This window comes from Mesoplodon mirus (assembly GCF_964341445.2).
Source record: "Mesoplodon mirus genome assembly, chromosome: 1".
In the NCBI taxonomy this organism is placed as follows: domain Eukaryota; kingdom Metazoa; phylum Chordata; class Mammalia; order Artiodactyla; family Ziphiidae; genus Mesoplodon; species Mesoplodon mirus.
The window spans coordinates 61,978,280-61,995,226 of record NC_138976.1 but is presented as its reverse complement, the minus strand read 5'-3'; the positions used below and the strand labels follow the sequence as shown (position 1 = coordinate 61,995,226).

Sequence of the window (16,947 nt, the reverse complement as noted above, 5' to 3'; positions counted from 1 at the left end):
TATGAAAATATAACTGATTTTTGGGTGTTGATCTTGTATACTGCAACTTTACTGAATTTATTAGCTCTAATAACTTTTTTGTGGATTCTTTAAGACTTTCTGTATATAAGATTATGATATCTACAAATAAAAGATAGTTTTACCTCTTTCTAATTTGGATGCCTGCCCTCCTCCCTCCCTCCCTCTCTTCCTTTTCTTTCCCTCCCTCCCTCCCTTTATTCCTTTATTTCATCTAATTGCCTGACTAGAACTTCCAGTCCTAGCCATATGATAATATGATGACAACAGACTTTCTTGTGTGTTGTTCCTAATCTTATGGGGAAAGCTTTTTTTTTTTTTTTTGCGGGACACGGGCCTCTCACTGTTGTGGCCTCTCCCATTGAGGAGCACAGGCTCTGGACACGCAGGCTCAGTAGCCATGGCTCACGGGCCCAGCCGCTCTGCGGCATGTGGGATCTTCCCGGATCCGGGCACGAACCCGTGTCCCCCACATTGGCAGGCGGACTCTCAGCCACTGCGCCACCAGGGAAGCCCATGGGGAAAACTTTTGGTCTTGCACCATTAAATGTTATAGACGTCCTGTATCAGATTGAGGAAGTTCTTTCCTGTTTCTAGTATTTTGAAGTTTTCTTGTCATGAAAGGGTGTTGTTGGGTTTTGTCATATGCTCTTTCTGCATCAAATGAGATGATTTTTTTTTTTTAAATCTTCATTCTGCTAATGTTGTGTACTGCATAGATTGACTTATATATGTTAAACCATCTTTGCATTTCTGGTATAAACACCACTTCATTGTGGAGTATAATCATTTGAATATGCTGCTAGATTTGGTTTGCTAGTGTTTTTTGAGGATTTTTGCATCTGTGATCGTAAGAGATATTGGTCTGCAGTTTTCCTGTTATATCTTTGTCTGGCTTTGGTTTCAGAGTAATACTGGCCTCATAGAATGAATTTAGGAGTAGCCCCTCCACTTCAATTTTTTTGGGAGACTTTGAGAAAGATCGGTGTTAATTGTTTACATTTTTGGTAGAATTTACCAGTAAAGTTGTCTGGTCCGGCGATTTTCTTTGCTGGAAGCTTTTTGAATACTGATTCAATCTCTTTCCTTGTAATAAATCTATTTAGATTATCTGTTTCTTTTTGATTCAGCTTTGGTAGTTCATGTGTTTCTAGGAATTCATCTTTTTCATCTAGGTTATCTAATTTGTTGACATAAAGTTGTTCATTTTCTTAGAATTGTTTTATTTCTGTAAGGTCAGTAGTAAAATGTCCCCAATTTAATTCTAATTTTAGTAATTTATTAATCTTTTTTTCTTGGTGAGTCTAGTTCAGGTTTGTCAATTTTGTTGATCTTTTCAAGGAACCAAATTTGGTTTTCTTAATTTGCTCTATTATTTTTCTGTTCTCTATTGTGTTTATCTCTGTTCCAATCTTTATTATTTCCTTCCTTTTGTTTGCTTTGGGTTTAGTTTGATCCTCTTTTTCCAGTTCCCTCAGATAGACGGTTAGGTTATTGATTTGAGATCTTTGTTCTTTTTAAATGTAGGTGTTTAAGCTATAAATTTCCATGTGAACACTGCTGTCACTGCTTCCCATAAGTTTTGGTATGTTGTGTTTTTGTTTTCATTTATCTCAAAGTATTTTCTACTTTCTCTGTGATTTCTTCTTTGACCTATTCATTGTTTAAGAGTGTGTTGTTTAATTTCCAAAATATTTGGGCATTTTCCAGATATCTTTTTGCTATTTAGTTCTAAGGTAATTCTGTATGGTTTGAAATAGTTTATAAGTATTGTTTTATGTAGTTGTCTTTTAAATCATATAGGAAAAAAGAGGAGTTACAAATCATAAATACATTAATACTGACTTTTATATTTATGTATTCAGTTTCCTTCACTGGAATTCTTGATTTCTTCTTGTGGATTTGAGTTACTGTCTAGTGTCCTTTCATTTCAGACCAAAGGACTCCCTTTAGCCTTTCTTCTAGGGCAGGACTAGTGGTAAAGAACACCCTCAGCTTTTTATCTTGGAATGGCTTACTTTCTCCTTCATTTTGGAAGAATATTTTTGTTGGATATAGAATTTTAGATTGACATTTTTTTTTTTCCCCAACACTTTGAATATGTCAACTCCGAAATTTCCATTTGGTTTCTTTCTATGCTTTTTATCTATTTATATTTCTCATTTGGAAGATGTTACTCTTGTGGTTTCCTTTGGTTCTTTGTACATGGTGTCCTTTAACTTTTGAAACACATTTGAAATAATTGATTTAAAGTCATTGTGTGGTAATCTAGTATCTAAGCTTCCTCAGGAACAGTTCCTATTAATTTCTGTTTTTCTTATGTGTGGGCCATACCTTCTTATTTCTTTGCATACTTCAAAATTTTTGGTTGAAAAGTAGATATTTTGAATATATAATGTGGTAACTCTGGAAATCAGATTCTCTCTCAACCCTAGTGTTTGTTGTTGCTGTTTACTCTAGTAGTTTTTGTTTGCTCAGTGACTTCCTGAACTAATTTCATAAGGTCTATATTCTTGGTCATGTGTGGCCACTGAAACCTCTGTTCTGTTAACTTAGTGATCTGTTAGTATTTCGATGGAGATTTCCTTAAATGCCAAGATTCAGGTGATTTTTCTTGATTAAGATTTCAGCTGGTTGCTGTAAACTTTCAGATAGTTTTCAGAGTCCTGAAAAAGTTGATTCTGATAAATTTTGCCAGTTTATTCATTGCTTTTGTGTAGGGACTGGCTTTTGGAGTTCCTTACTCTGCCATTTTCCCTAACATCTCTCCCTAAAATTGTATACATTTATTTTCCTAATAATTTTACCAGAAGGCTTCTAATATTAGTGATCATATATCCTCTCAGGAATTGAAATTTTTAAAAAATTAAGAGCCCTCCAAACATGCTTAATTATTTCTATTGTGAGGAAAAGAGGGAAAGTACAATAATTATATCAAAATAATTTTCAGGACAGGGTAATGATTGGATGGATAGGATAATATGTGGATTATTTAGGGTTAGGTATGAGAAAATTAAGTTATGTTAGTATTTATTGGATACTAACAGAGAGATGTCTTGTTTTACTGTAGCTGTTGGTGAAAGTAAGTTGATTTTGGTAAAGTTGGAATGTGGGGAAGAATCTGAATATTTTTTGTAGTCTTTTTAAAATTATTTTTGAATTAGCAGAATGGCTGGATTCTTGAGGCTTTTAGAGATTGCTTGAGTTTGGAAGGATTAACTAAAGTGTTTCCTATGTATGATCATAGCATACTATGAACTTTAAAATTACCTCTGAACATTTATGAGAAGTGTCAGATGCCTTTTCAATGAGATGACTAAAAGATAAAACAGGAAGTCATGATCTTGAAACCTCAGAAGATTAGAATACCTCCATGTATAAATCCTGTAAACTTATAAGGCTGAAGTGACACTAGACCAATGACTAGGAAGTTACAGGGGTTTTTGATGACGCTCTTGGATTTGCTTGTACAATGAAGTCACTTAAAACCTCTAATCCAACATAAAACACAATATTTACTGTAAATAGTTAAGTCCTACAAATGCTTTTTGAATGTACATTATGGGCCAGAAACTGTTCCAGCCTTTGGGGAAACAAACACACAAACAACAACAACAACAACATTATATATATGTATGTATGTATGTATGTATGTATGTATGTATGTAGGTAGGTATATATCTCATAGTCCCTTTCTTCAAGGTAGAGACACAGATAATTCCAGTATACTATGGTAAATATGCATCCATAAGATGCAGTCCCATATCCATTTAGATAGGGTTATTCATCTATGAGGCATGCTTAGAAAACCCCAGGGTTGGCTGGAAATTTCTTAGAAGAAAATTAAAGCCTAGAAGGGGTTTGAAGTATGAGGAAAGATGGGAAAGGCATTCCAGCAGAGAGAGTAGCATGTGCAAGTGCATGGAAGCATGAATAGCCAAATAGCCTCAATTCAGTATTAAGTGCAAGGAGATTGCTGAATGAGGCAGGTGGCAGCCAGGTCATGGAATAACTTTTTTTTTTGGCTGTTTTAAGAATCTTGGATTTTATTATGGAGAAAGTGAGACTAAACTAGGGTTTAAGCTTAGGAGTGATGTGGTCAGATTTCTGAACTGAACTGGGGCTCTAGGGGGCACATCTGCAGACTGGAAATACTGAGTAATGAAGGTGGTTTCTAAGAACTGTGATTCTGTAGGCTAGATGAGTGCTGGTGAAGGTTTGGACCAGGAGAGTGATGATTGGTGGTGTCAGAAGAAAGGATATGAAGCTTATTTAGTAAAATGGCTCATGGGGATGTGAAAGGCAGGGGAGGATGACTCCCAAGATGGGCAGTGTGATTAACTGATGTTGGGAAAACAAAGAGAAGAGCAGGCTTTTTTTTTTTTTTTTCTTTTCTTTTCTTTTTCCTTTTTGTTAGGGAGAAAAAGGGAGACAATGATGAGTTTTGTTTTGGAAATACTGAGTTTAAGGTAATATGGAGTGATCAGCAGGATATGTGAGTCAGGACCTCAGGGGAAAAGTCAGGGCTAAAGGTAAAGGTTTGAGATTGATTAACATAATCCTCTCTGGCAAAGAAAGGTGGTATAGCAATTGACAGGAGAAACAAGACGTTATAGATAAATGGGAGGCTAGGAAATACATTTTGAGAGATTAATTATGCACTAGAGTTTGAAGTCCTTGAGGGATGGAATTCTGTCTCCTTAATTTTTATATCCTCAGCATCTATCACAGTGCCTGGTACCCAGTAGGCACTTAATGAATGTTTGTTAAATGAGTCCAACTTTTACCATCACCCAGTCTCTAAACATAACTAAAGCCACCTCTAGATTCCAGTGGAAGTCTTGCTGATACTGTCTTTTTTTTATTTTATTTTATTTTACTTTATTTTTTTTGCGGTACGCGGGCCTCTCACTGTTGTGGCCTCTCCCGTTGCGGAGCACAGGCTCCGGACGCGCAGGCTCAGCGGCCATGGCTCACGGGCCCAGCTGCTCCGCAGCATGTGGGATCTTCCTGGACCGGGGCACGAACCTGTGCCCCCTGCATCGGCAGGCAGACTCTCAACCACTGCGCCACCAGGGAAGCCCCTGTCTTTATTTTTTGATTGGTAAAAATAGCATATGTATTTACTTTGCCTAATCAAGATCTAGAGGAGAAAGCCTAGATTCAATTATAAGGATGTCCCTAGGAGAGAGAGGTATGCTAACAACAAATTTATAGGTAATAGCTAGTTTAACTCCTATGAAGTAGAAAGATGATTACTTCTATTGTTAGAGTGGATTCTGGAATAAATAGAGTCAAATAGAATCTGACAGGTGGAGACTCTAAATAGCCAAATCTTTAAATGTGATTTTATAATCTTACCTTAAAAAATGGTTAATGACAGTATTTGGTAATACATAGTTAACTTTGATTTTTAATTTTCAATGCATTTACAAGGAATACAAAGACCACAGAATAATTTTTAATTAATGAAACTGACAGTTATTTTAAAGCTGAAACATGGTCATCTGCCTCTAATAACCCAGCTTTAAGTGACTTATTAATGACTCCCTAACTGTTACTTATGATCTTTGAGCCCCTTTCCATTCTCAGTTTCTTGATCCTGGTTCTGAAGATCAGCTGTGCAGGACATACAGGTGTTAGCACAGCTGGCTTGCTGATGACAACTCTTCCATATAGCTGTCTTGTGTGTCATCATTCATATTGTTCAGTGTCATTCTGACCTAGCCAAGCTAAAAATGGTACTCCAGCTCAAGAGGGATTTAAAAACCTTGACAGACCAAAGATGAGACCACAGAATTTCGTGTACGTGTGCTTACCAGTTTTTAGCTTAAACACATCTAAATAACTAATTTCAGTGTGCGTCTGTCTTTACCCTTTGAAATAATTTACCCTAGGAAAGAAAATATCTTTGTGTGGAGAACTGTAGCAATTCATAAATACATTTCTCTATTCTTGAATATGGGTTTTGTGTTTGTTTAAATAACTCAAGGTCACAGTAATCTATTTATGAGGGGCATTCTATGGTATATAACCTACACCACAGATTTATCATGCTGTCTAGTGCCTTTATAAGATGTCCATGATTAAATCACTCTATTTTTCCAGCTTGATAATTTGATTTGAGGGTTCAGTTTTTCACATCCTTAATTGGGATGTAGCCAGCTTGATAATTTGATTCAAAACATCAGTTTTTTAGTTCCATAATTGGGATGAAACTATAATGTGTGGGGTGTTTGTGGTAGTGGTGGATTTTGCCCTTTTTTCTGGCGACAGCAGCAGGCCGTCATTGGAGAGTTCTGGCTCTGCTCCAGAGTTGTAGGCTAAGTTAAATAACCTGCCAGCAAAATAAGTCTAGTTTCTCACTTCCTTCTTTTCAAGTGAGGGGTTTCTGTGCCTGCTGCAGCACCAGTGGAATGCCTGCTCCTGCTGTGAGTGCCAAGGTCTCCTGCCTGCAGGTGTGGAGCACAGCTAGAACTGTTGCACACATCTTGGAACCTCATAGTTTGGGGATCTTCTCTGTGAGATTATGGCCATTGTATAAGGATGATTGCTGCACAGATACTTGTCTCCCAGTATGATAATTGTGTGTGTGTCTGTGTGTGTGTGTGTGTGTGAGAGAGAGAGAGAGAGAGAGCAGGGAAGACGGGTGGGGGAGAAAAAACATGAATGAATGAAAATGCCCACAGGTCCAATGAAACTACTGAGGAAAATAAGGATGTTTCAATAATAGTCTCCACTGCTTATCACAAAACTACTTATATGACACACATTTTTGCTAGCTTGCCAGACAAGGGACAAAGGAAAGGAAAAATAAGATAGTGCTGCTTTTTAGGTAGGGAAATGGAAGGAGTACCAAAATCTTGAGCAATTTCCTCATCTATTAACTGTTAATTGTGGATATTTAGAGGCATTATTATTTGTTGCTAGGAGCACTGGACACAGTATCCTCATACTAGGGATGGCAGTAGCTCTTTCACAAGGTGGATGACAGAATGAAGTGAGGTAGTGTGGTGAGTACCCTGAAAAGTATGAAGTACTTTTGGAAGTGCTAGTGGTATTGTCACTAATAAGAATAGTACTGTACTCTATCCATTTCATGAATTAATTAGTTAAGGAAAAGGTAAAAGAGGGAAATATCCATTTAGTTGTAACTGTCCATTTTGTGAATGTCATTTGCATTGCGTTGACATGCTTTAATCCCTGCTTCTGTCACTGGGCACACACCAGGGTGCTGGAACTGTCTAAATATCTTTTTGTTGTCCTCTCTTTCCTACTGCCTTGTAGAATTTGCGAGTTTGGAATGATGTTCTTATTTGATCACATGCTTACTAAGAACCTCTGTATGCAAAGGGTGTTTTCTGCTGCTAGTGTTATTGCAGAGTATATAGTTAACTCTGGTGGATTCCCTTCTCTCTGTATTTATAAAAGGCTCTCCAGTATGCCTATACTACTTGTTTAGCCAACTTTTCTGTTGTTTAGGTGTTAGAGTGGTGATCAGTCATTGGGCCAGGAAAGTTAGACCCAGTCAAGTTGTATACTGGACTATGTAAAACTTGAAAGAAGGAGCCAGAAGTATCTGTGAGCTGGCACCCTGTGTTAGTGATATAAGGTTTACTCACTAGAAATTGTTCATACATTCTCTGATGAGATGTGGTCATTTAAAAAAAAAATCTATAGATGGTGAAAAATATAGTCTTTCCTTCTATACCTCTGAGGCAGGGGATGACCGACATTTTCTCTAAAGGGCCAGATAGTAAATATTTTAGGCTTTGTGGACCATATGGTCTCTGTCTCAACTATTCAACTCTATCCTCATAGCAGGAAAGCAGCCAAAGACATTAGCTAAGTGAGTGGGTGTGGCTGTGTTCCAATAAAACTTTATATACAACAACAGGCGGTGGTCTGGATTTGGTCCCTGGGCTGTAGTGTGCCAACTGCACTCTGCACTCTAGTGCATAGGGTGAAAAATAATGCCTAGGCTGCTCTAGTGTATAGGGTGAAAACTAGAATAAAGAGAGAAGGGAAAGCAATAAGGAATCAATGGAAGTGGAAGGAAGTACAGAGGAGGAAGTAGGACAAAGGAAGGCAGGGAATGGAAGCATAGTAAAACCTGAACACAGGATGATAAAAGTGGAAGTTACAGGAAATATCGTTGGGATCTGTGTATGATGGAAATCTCTCTGGTAAAAAAGAGGTTTATTTTGAAATATTGGGGGCCATAATAGATTGGAATGAATAAAATTTTAGGCAGGTCAGGAGTATGATATAAAAATCCGATTATCAGTCGCTTTTCCCAGGCATTCAAGATTCAGGCATTGTGTACATCTTCTTACACGTGTTCTCAAATGTATCTGAGTTTTTATCAAAACCCTCACTGCTTCGTCCTGGGTATCCTATTGGTAAAAACACAACTAGTACCATATTTCATGAATTTTTTAAAAATTAATTGGAACATTGGGTGCAGAGGGCTTTATAACTGTGCATGATAAAAGATACAGGTCATATTTTGAGAGTTGAGCAGTTTTTCTAAAAATGACTAGTTTAATTTCATAGTTGATGTATCTAGCAGAAATAGTTTTTTGTGTGTTTTGGTAGCAGTACAGAAGATTAGGAGAGATTGGTGGCTTGTGAGAAAACGCTAATCAGAGGAATAGGAACAGTACAGTATGGATCTTAAGAATCACTTAAACCTGGAACTGGATTGTTACAATAAAATAAATATTTCATAATGATGTTTTGGCTTCTTAAAAAGTTTCTTTTTTTAATTTTTGCTATATGCCTCTGTTTTTCTTGTTTCTTACGGCATTATCTTTGAGAAATATCTGCTTTCTGAAAGTATGTAATACAAAAGGGAGAAAGTAAACTGCTCTTTCTAAAAATCAGAAATTTAGGGTGGAGTAATATAGGTATGCTTTTCTTTATTCTTTATCAAAATATGAAATTGTACAGTTTTTATAGAATGTTATAAAAATGTATACAATTTTACAGTTGAGATTTATATTGTGTAATTCTTTGAACATTTTTATTATATGTTAAAATGAACTGTTAGCTATTTTAAAGTAGAAAAAAATATATAATTTGTTGCTCACATATATAAATAAATCAGAGTAAAAAGGGTATAGCATCTGAATGATAGAATGAATAAGGATGTACTGTAGCAGAGTTAAATGTTGGCTTTTGAAATTATAATTTCAGATTAATTTGAAATTATAATTTAATCCATAGACAGGCGATGATGGTTGTTCTAATCCTAAATTCACACTGAAATCTTTATTTTAAAAGGTGAACCTACTTTTCCCTAGGAAGAGTAGGAAGAAAAATAATTTTATTGTCCTAATATTGTTACTTCAAAATTTTTTTGACAGTAAAGAAATTTACTTTAAATTCTCATTTTTGAAGGACCATTTTTTTATCCAGTGGGCAGCATTTCCTAAAGAAATCCCACTTATCTCTTTTCTGCTCTTAGTCACTTTGTTCTCAGCCTGCTGTTCTATTTTTCTTATGAACTAATTTAATGAAACAAGGTGAGAGTCTTTTTACGTACTGTTCTGTGTTGAATCTCTTCCCTCTTATCCTTGTTCACACACTGATATTGAGACTTGCCTTTTGCATTCTTTCTGAACAGTCTCCCCTTTTCGCCCTTTATTTTTCCTGTTCTCTGTCACCTTTCCTTGCTGCTCTTTGCTGCATCGTTATATTTTCACTTGTCCTAGTGTCACTGTTTTGTATTCTTTCAACATGATGCTTTCACTCCCTTTTTCCATTAAAATAGAAGAATTCTTGGACAGTCCTTTATCAAGACTTAAAAAAATCCTTTTCCTTGAAATATTTGGAGACTATTTTAGATGCCTATTTTCAAAGTTTTGATTTAATTTCAAAGTGGGAAAAAATTCTTAAATTTTAGTAGAAATATTTGTGATATTATATCATGGGGCACCATCTCTTGATGGCACTGCCAACATTCAACAGATAATTTATAATTTAATGATAGTTTAACACATGCATGTTATTCAAATAATGTTATAATTATGATGCCCATCATTAGGTTTAGCAATACAACTGCATTTGAGGTTTTTCCTTATCTAATACAAATACAAAGAATTATTTCATTTGGCAAATTAAATAATGTTGTAGTGAAAATGTTAATTTGACAATAAATCACAGTTTTAAATGCCAGATGCCCCGGCTTAATGTTGTTCAGAAAGTTTATTTAGAGAATATAAAATGCGGCTTAGTGTTCCTGTATGTCAGACTTCACAGATGAAGTATGGTGCCTGATATTAATCAGGTTAAAGGACCTCCAGTGCTTGGAGTGTGTTGTGGATTATACCTACATTGCTCATAGCCTCCCCCCCGCCCCCACCCTTGCCCATATTAGCAATCTGCTTTTGTACTTTGACATCCAGGATTTCCCTAGTGAATTTTGTCACAGAAAAAAGAGAATCATCAATATCGCAGTTAAACTTGACTTTCAAAGCTAATAGTATCTCATTTGGGGGCTCAAATTTAATAAATTTTCTTTGATTCTGGGTGAGTTTTTAAACATCAAACAATGAATTGGCCAGGGTGCAGTAAAATATTTAGATCTATTGACTGTTGTTCAGAAGGGTAGAAGGCAAAACACTAGTGGTTTGATGTTGATAAATTCTCAGTACCTTAATCCACATTAATGTTTTCTTTTATCTGAGTGCACATTGGTGACAAAAAAAAAAAAAGGCAAGAGAAGGTGTCCATACATATAAGATATAAAACCTAAATCATATTTCACAAATGTCTTTGCTTTATTTTGTTAAGTGAGTTAAAAGCATTCTCATCTTAACTGAAGCCTGGAGAATGTTTGTTACAGATAAATATACATTCTGAATTAGGACTCCGGCGTGAATATCATACTCACACTGTTATAGAAATTGCATTATAGTGTATGTTTTACAGCATACACTTTGACATTCACTTATTGACAGAAATTCTTCAGCTCAACTTGAGAGTATAAGGATTTTTATAACTTAGATTAGCACGAATGATGAAAGATGTCATCATGTATTTGCACATGTTTGCTGATTTAAGGAAACCCTATGTAGTATGATAGTTCATTCATAAAGTAAGAAATAATTCAAACAGTTTTACAAGCTGGAATAGAAAAATGAAGGTTGGGATTTCTATCATATATTATTGCCAAGTTACATATGAAATTGCTCAGGTAAAACTAGAGATATAAATACATTTATTTGAGCAATGATAGTTCTCCCCATTCTTGACCTTTGCTACCTCATAAAAACTCATTTTGTCCTGTGGTTTTAAGCTAATTGTATACTATTTATCAAATATATGGTGTCAAAGAAATAATTTTTTAAAACCTATTCAGGTATAAGGAAAGTTAGGAAATATGTATACATATGAAAACTGCTATCATTAAACTGTATGATTGAAGATGAGAGATCACTGGTCTTAAAAGAAAACTAAACTGTGGAATTTTTGAGGCTTTTACTAAGTTTGGAAATTAAAAATGAAAATACATGTTTCTGAGCATTTTCTTGTATCTGTTTATATTATATAGTGAGTATTTCTCATTTGTCCAGAAGGTGGCAGTGTAATATCAACTGCATGTGATGTAGAGGCTAGCTAGAGAATTGGTGTTTCTCCAATTCTCTATATCTGTGATGTGTTTGTATTGTTACCTTACTGAATACTTAAAATATGGTACAAACACTACTAATTTTATCCATTATCTTATTTAGAAGTTGTGTGACCAAGTTGGTTTATATGTATTTAATCATTAAGCTTCAAGTTTAATTTAGAGTAAAGAGGGCAAGCAGACCTCTTGCTAGTATATTTTTAAGTCTCCTTGTGTGTTGAGCATATTTGTTTTTATTCTAGAGTACATATTGAAGTTTTCTTTTCAAAGACCTAGTACCTAATAACTATCTTGTTTAATATATATCAGTTAATACCAGTTAAATTAAACATGTTATTAAGAAAGTGAGAATAAGTAGGAGATTACTGTTTATTTTTGATTTTGTGGATGTTTTTTCCTTTCCTTTTTCTTCTGAGGGTGGAACAGTGAAAAAATAATTCAAAACCTCTTGATCAGAAGAGCTCTAGCGACTCTCCTTCCCTCCCTCATTTCAAGCAGGAGGATGCTTTTTCTTCTTAACATTCTCCCCCAGTACTCTGAATTAGAGATTTATTTGCAACGAAAAATCAATTAGTCCTAAATTTATTCATGGATTTCAGGTCCAGCGATCAATGCAAGTCCACTCAGTGGGCTCAAGGGGACCTAGTTCATCCCAGTTAATGTGTCTGAAGGGGAATTACCATTGATGCTATTTTTTTCCCTTTAGGTCAGAGATCAGATCTCGCTGTCACGGACTGCGGCAAGTAGGAATGACTTCACCCTGCAGCTACCCAGACTGCACCTGGAGACCTTTGCAATGGAGGGGCTCAAGGGTGGGCCAGAGGTTGTAGCGTGCCAGGTTAGAGTCTAAATTACATTGTTTGCTACCGAGACACGTAGAAAAAGAAATTGCATTAACTGCGGAGAATAGAAGCCTCAAAGTATTGTCACAGTAACTTGAAGGAGATGCAAATAATTTTTCCTCATTTTTCTTCCGTCATGTAACACTATATTTCACAAATAATTGTGTTTTTTTCTTTAAAGCCTAGAACTAGCCAGTTAAATAATCCAGAAAAGTTTTTTATTTTTTACCAAGGAAAAACATGCGGTTTATAGCTAAGTACTGTATCAAAAGAACATACTTTTTGGGCAGCAGAGGACAATAAGATGCTAGGCTGTTATCTCTTTAAGCTAGTCTGAATTTGTAGCTCTTATTGTTTTACAATAAATCACTTTAGATAAAATTATCAGGATAGATACTTGATATTTTTCAGTGTTAATTCCAAAGTATATCCAACATTTCTCAGGTGGCAATTTAATTTCAGCAAATCTAGAACCTAGCTGCACTTTGCATTGAAAAGTATCTTATACTTCAATGTTTAGTTTTAGTGAACTTCGTTATATGTGCCAGCTGGGTTATTTCATTTATAAAGCTCAAAGCACCAAATCATAAAACCTCAAATAACTTTAAAATAAACTTAATAAAGATATTTATTTTCAAAAACATTTATTTTCAGATGCTGCAGCTAGCTTTCGATTCTAGGTTACTATTAGGTTATTGTGATCATTTTTCTCCTTAGGATTAAAAATATTTTTTAATCAGACAAACAAAATTTAGTATGTATTTTATTCTCCCTTTAATGCCCAATTTCTTTATTAGAAAAATCTATCGAGATTGTGTAAACTATAGGGAACCTGGTAATTCAAAAGAGGTTGTCCTTGTTCAATAGCACCCTAGATTTTTCAACATATTTAAGAGAAATATCTCTTAAAACTCAGTCCCTTTCACATTTTGAGGTTTAAGATAAACTTTTTTCATTCTTCAGTTTATGACCCTGTAAAATTTTAGCTTCGTACAAAATTAACGTCAGTCCAAGTGAGGCTATGTTAATTTTTTCCTACATGCTCCATACCCTAATTTAATTTGTTATTAGTACTCAAATTAGTGCTCAACGAAGAAAAAATGCATGTTGTTCCTTTCATTAGATTGTCCACCAATATATCTAAAACATATGTAATTGTAAAATGAAGCATAAGGCATTTTTATTTTCAGTTACAGGCTAGAACACTGTACCATTATTTAGTACAAGATTAAGATGTACATTTAAAATTTGATTATATTTAAGTACAATATGATTTGAGATTTTTCTAGTGGTTATAAAGTAATCCTTTGCTTGGTTATCTTAATTTGGAATCTCACAGGGCTTAGTACTTGTCATAATTCACAAATAAAGACTTCCCCCAAACTCTAGATTGTGGTGATTTGGAAAGAGACTGCTTCTTAGGAATGCCATTTTTTGAGGCAAAGCATGAACTCTATAGAGTTCTGACATCTGTGAATAACAGGAAGGAAATGGATGGACTTGTATTTTAAACTACTATCTTTTCCAAGTTCTAATAAAAATAGTTATGTGGGTTGCCAGATACCTAAACACTTGGGTAAATTTTGTATTGACGTGCTGTAACATGCATTGTAGTTTAGTAATATATGTTTTGGTTTAGTATCCTGTGCAGAGAAGAGCACATGATTTGGGCCCTAATAGTGTTTGACACACACACACACACACACACACACACACACACACACACAGGGACACAATTGGTGATATGGAGTACTTTGAGAAGAAAGGCACTGTATTAATTGAAGACCTTAATTATAATAATAACTATAATAATAATAATTATTATTATTATTATAAGTGCCATTTTAGTGAGCACTTACTGTGTAACAGGTATCATGCTTAGCTGTTTAAATAAATGATCTCAGTTAATTCTCACAATGGACCTGTCAAATAGATGGCATTATTTCCATTTTACAATTGAAAACAACAACTATAGCAGGTAACTCTCCTCAGATCAACAGCAAGTAAATGGTAAGGCCTAGAGTCTGGGTTTAAGTCTGGGTGTATTTGACTGCAAAGCCTGAACTGGTAAAATCTGACAGTAAAAATCTAGATGCCTGTGTTAAATGGTAAGAGTGAAACCTTTGAAATCTACAGTGGAGTTTTTCTTCCATTTACAAAGTATACATTATGCATCTGTGTATGATGTAGGTCATAGTTTATGCTGTATTGTGGACAAATTCACAGATACAAAATTGTGTTTCCATTTGATGGGCTAATATTATAGAACTCTACTTTTCACCTTTTTGCAGTTTGTAAATATATATATTTATGCTAAGTGTGGCTACATATTTAGGAATTCAGTATTTGTTTAACTTTGTGCTGTGTGCTGATGAAGCAGACTACTCAAAGCGTGCACAGCTTTCGATTATGATGAGGGGAGGACCACTATGCAGGATGTGGTAGTGTCTGAATTATTTGGCCAACATATACAACCATCATTTAGAGCGGTAGGAGCTGAAGTTTTCCTAGACAGCCACTGTCTGTCTTTCCCAAAGGGGCAAGCTTTATTATAGGTATAATCCTTGATGGAAGGAAGACCAATGAGCATGACTGAAAGTTGAAGAGGATGAGTGGATTACCTTATCTCTCTGTACCCAGAAGAGCATGTGACTGACTTCTACAGGAGATAATTCAGTTCATCTAGTCTCTGCGATCTGCTAGCTTTTAACCCTGATTTCCTTATCTACAACAAAGTGTAATGCTAACAGTTTCTCAGGCTTGTAGTAAGTTTGAATGAGGCAATGCATGTAAAGCAGAGAGCACAGTGCCCAGCACAAAGAAAGCAGACAGCGCATGGTGGCTCTTATTACTGTGACCAGTATGGGAAACATTGTAAAGATGAAGTAAGCAACAGTAGCTTGATTTTATTACTTTTGAGGGGTGTGTGTGGGTGGTTTTGTTTTTAAAGAAATGGTTACTTAGAATCTTTTCTCTATATCTTTCCATTTGTTTTCTTCAGTCTTTCTTGTTTCTTCAAAAGCTTCAAATAATTTTGATTAAGATCAACTGTAGCTCCCTATTTACTTTTCCTCGTTACTTGATGTTCCGCTGAGGCCATGTCGCCAACGTAACCCCTGTTTAAGCTCCTATGGCAAGTTTAGAACTATTATACCTGGGCTTTTATCTCCTAAATAACAGCATATTAGTCTACTAGGATACTGGAAAAAAATAAAACACCTAGATTAGACAAGTTAGCTTTAGCTGAAAAGCCCAGTACAGTGTGAATGCAGAGGACTTTGTAAGAAAAAATATTCTGCCCATACTTTATAAAGATACCTGTTACTCATCGTCTTATACTTTGAAGTGTGTTTTTTCAATAATTATGATATGTGATGCTTTTAATATCTGGAAAATATTAGCAGGCATCCAATAAATGTTTGTGCCTCCATTCCCATTCAACAATAAACAACACAGAACAATATCAATATTGATATTATTGAGTGCTTATTCTATACCAGTTACTGTGCTAAGCACCTTACATTTACTCTCTCATTTAATCCCTGCAACATCCCTATGAATAATAGGTGCTCTGCTTTTATCTATTTCACAAAGGAAGAAGCTGAAGTTTACTGAGATGACGTAAATTGCTAAAGGTCACATATCCAGTGAGTAGGGTGACTGGTCCATTCATTCTTTTAATCATGCCTTTCTGCCTTTTGTAAACCATGGCATAGTGTTTTTTTGTGTGTGTGTGTGTGTGTGTGTGTTTTAGGGTAGCTGAGAGGAAAAAAGAATAAAGGTAGGGTCTCTATAAAATACAATTTCGTTTGTGAGGAGATCATAGCGAGAATAGAAATCCAAAAGAGATTAATGGGGAAAATTACTTAAACTGTGTATTTCAGCCTCTTCATCTATAAAATGAAAATAATAGAAGTTTCTAACTAAGTGTGACTATTGAGTGGGTTAATCCACCTGAAGTGCTTAGAATAGTGACAGGTACATTGTAAACACTCACTATTTATTAGCTCTCCACTAACATGGAAGGTCATGAGACCAGGAACTTGGTTTTGTTCACTGCTGCATCATCAGAGCTCAGAACCCTGCCTCACATAGAAGAGGCCCTCAGTATGTATGGGTGAATTAATACTTGATTTCAGACACTGGTCAAGGTGCCTTAGGAAGCTGCTGTGCCTAAGTTGTGCACGCCTTTAAGAGACTTGGGATCAATTTTTTTTTTTAACTTCTAAACCCACTTCATTTAAAAGGAAAAGTCCCCCGAACCATCTCATAAAAGTGTTTAAGGCTTAGTGCACAATAACTATACCTCTGGAAATGTAGTATATTTTATAAATATATGTTTATAAACACTTCATTAGAAAGGCTTCATTGTGAAACCATTTATTTATGAAGATTTTAAACAAGAGTCTTTACCGTAAATCCAGTAATCCTTTAATCACCCGTAACCTACCA

At 35.3% G+C, this 16,947-nt stretch overlaps 1 protein-coding gene across 1 annotated transcript in view; it reads left to right on the top strand.

Moving 5' to 3' along the window:
• CCDC171 (coiled-coil domain containing 171) overlaps nt 1–16,947 on the top strand; it is a gene marked incomplete at its 3' end in the record, with an annotated part of 345,924 nt that overhangs the window by 253,709 nt on the left and 75,268 nt on the right. The window contains exon 24 of the mRNA XM_082603964.1: nt 12,360–12,491. Coding sequence (XP_082460090.1) covers nt 12,360–12,491 — 132 coding nt within the window. The remainder of the gene's footprint in view (nt 1–12,359; nt 12,492–16,947) is intronic.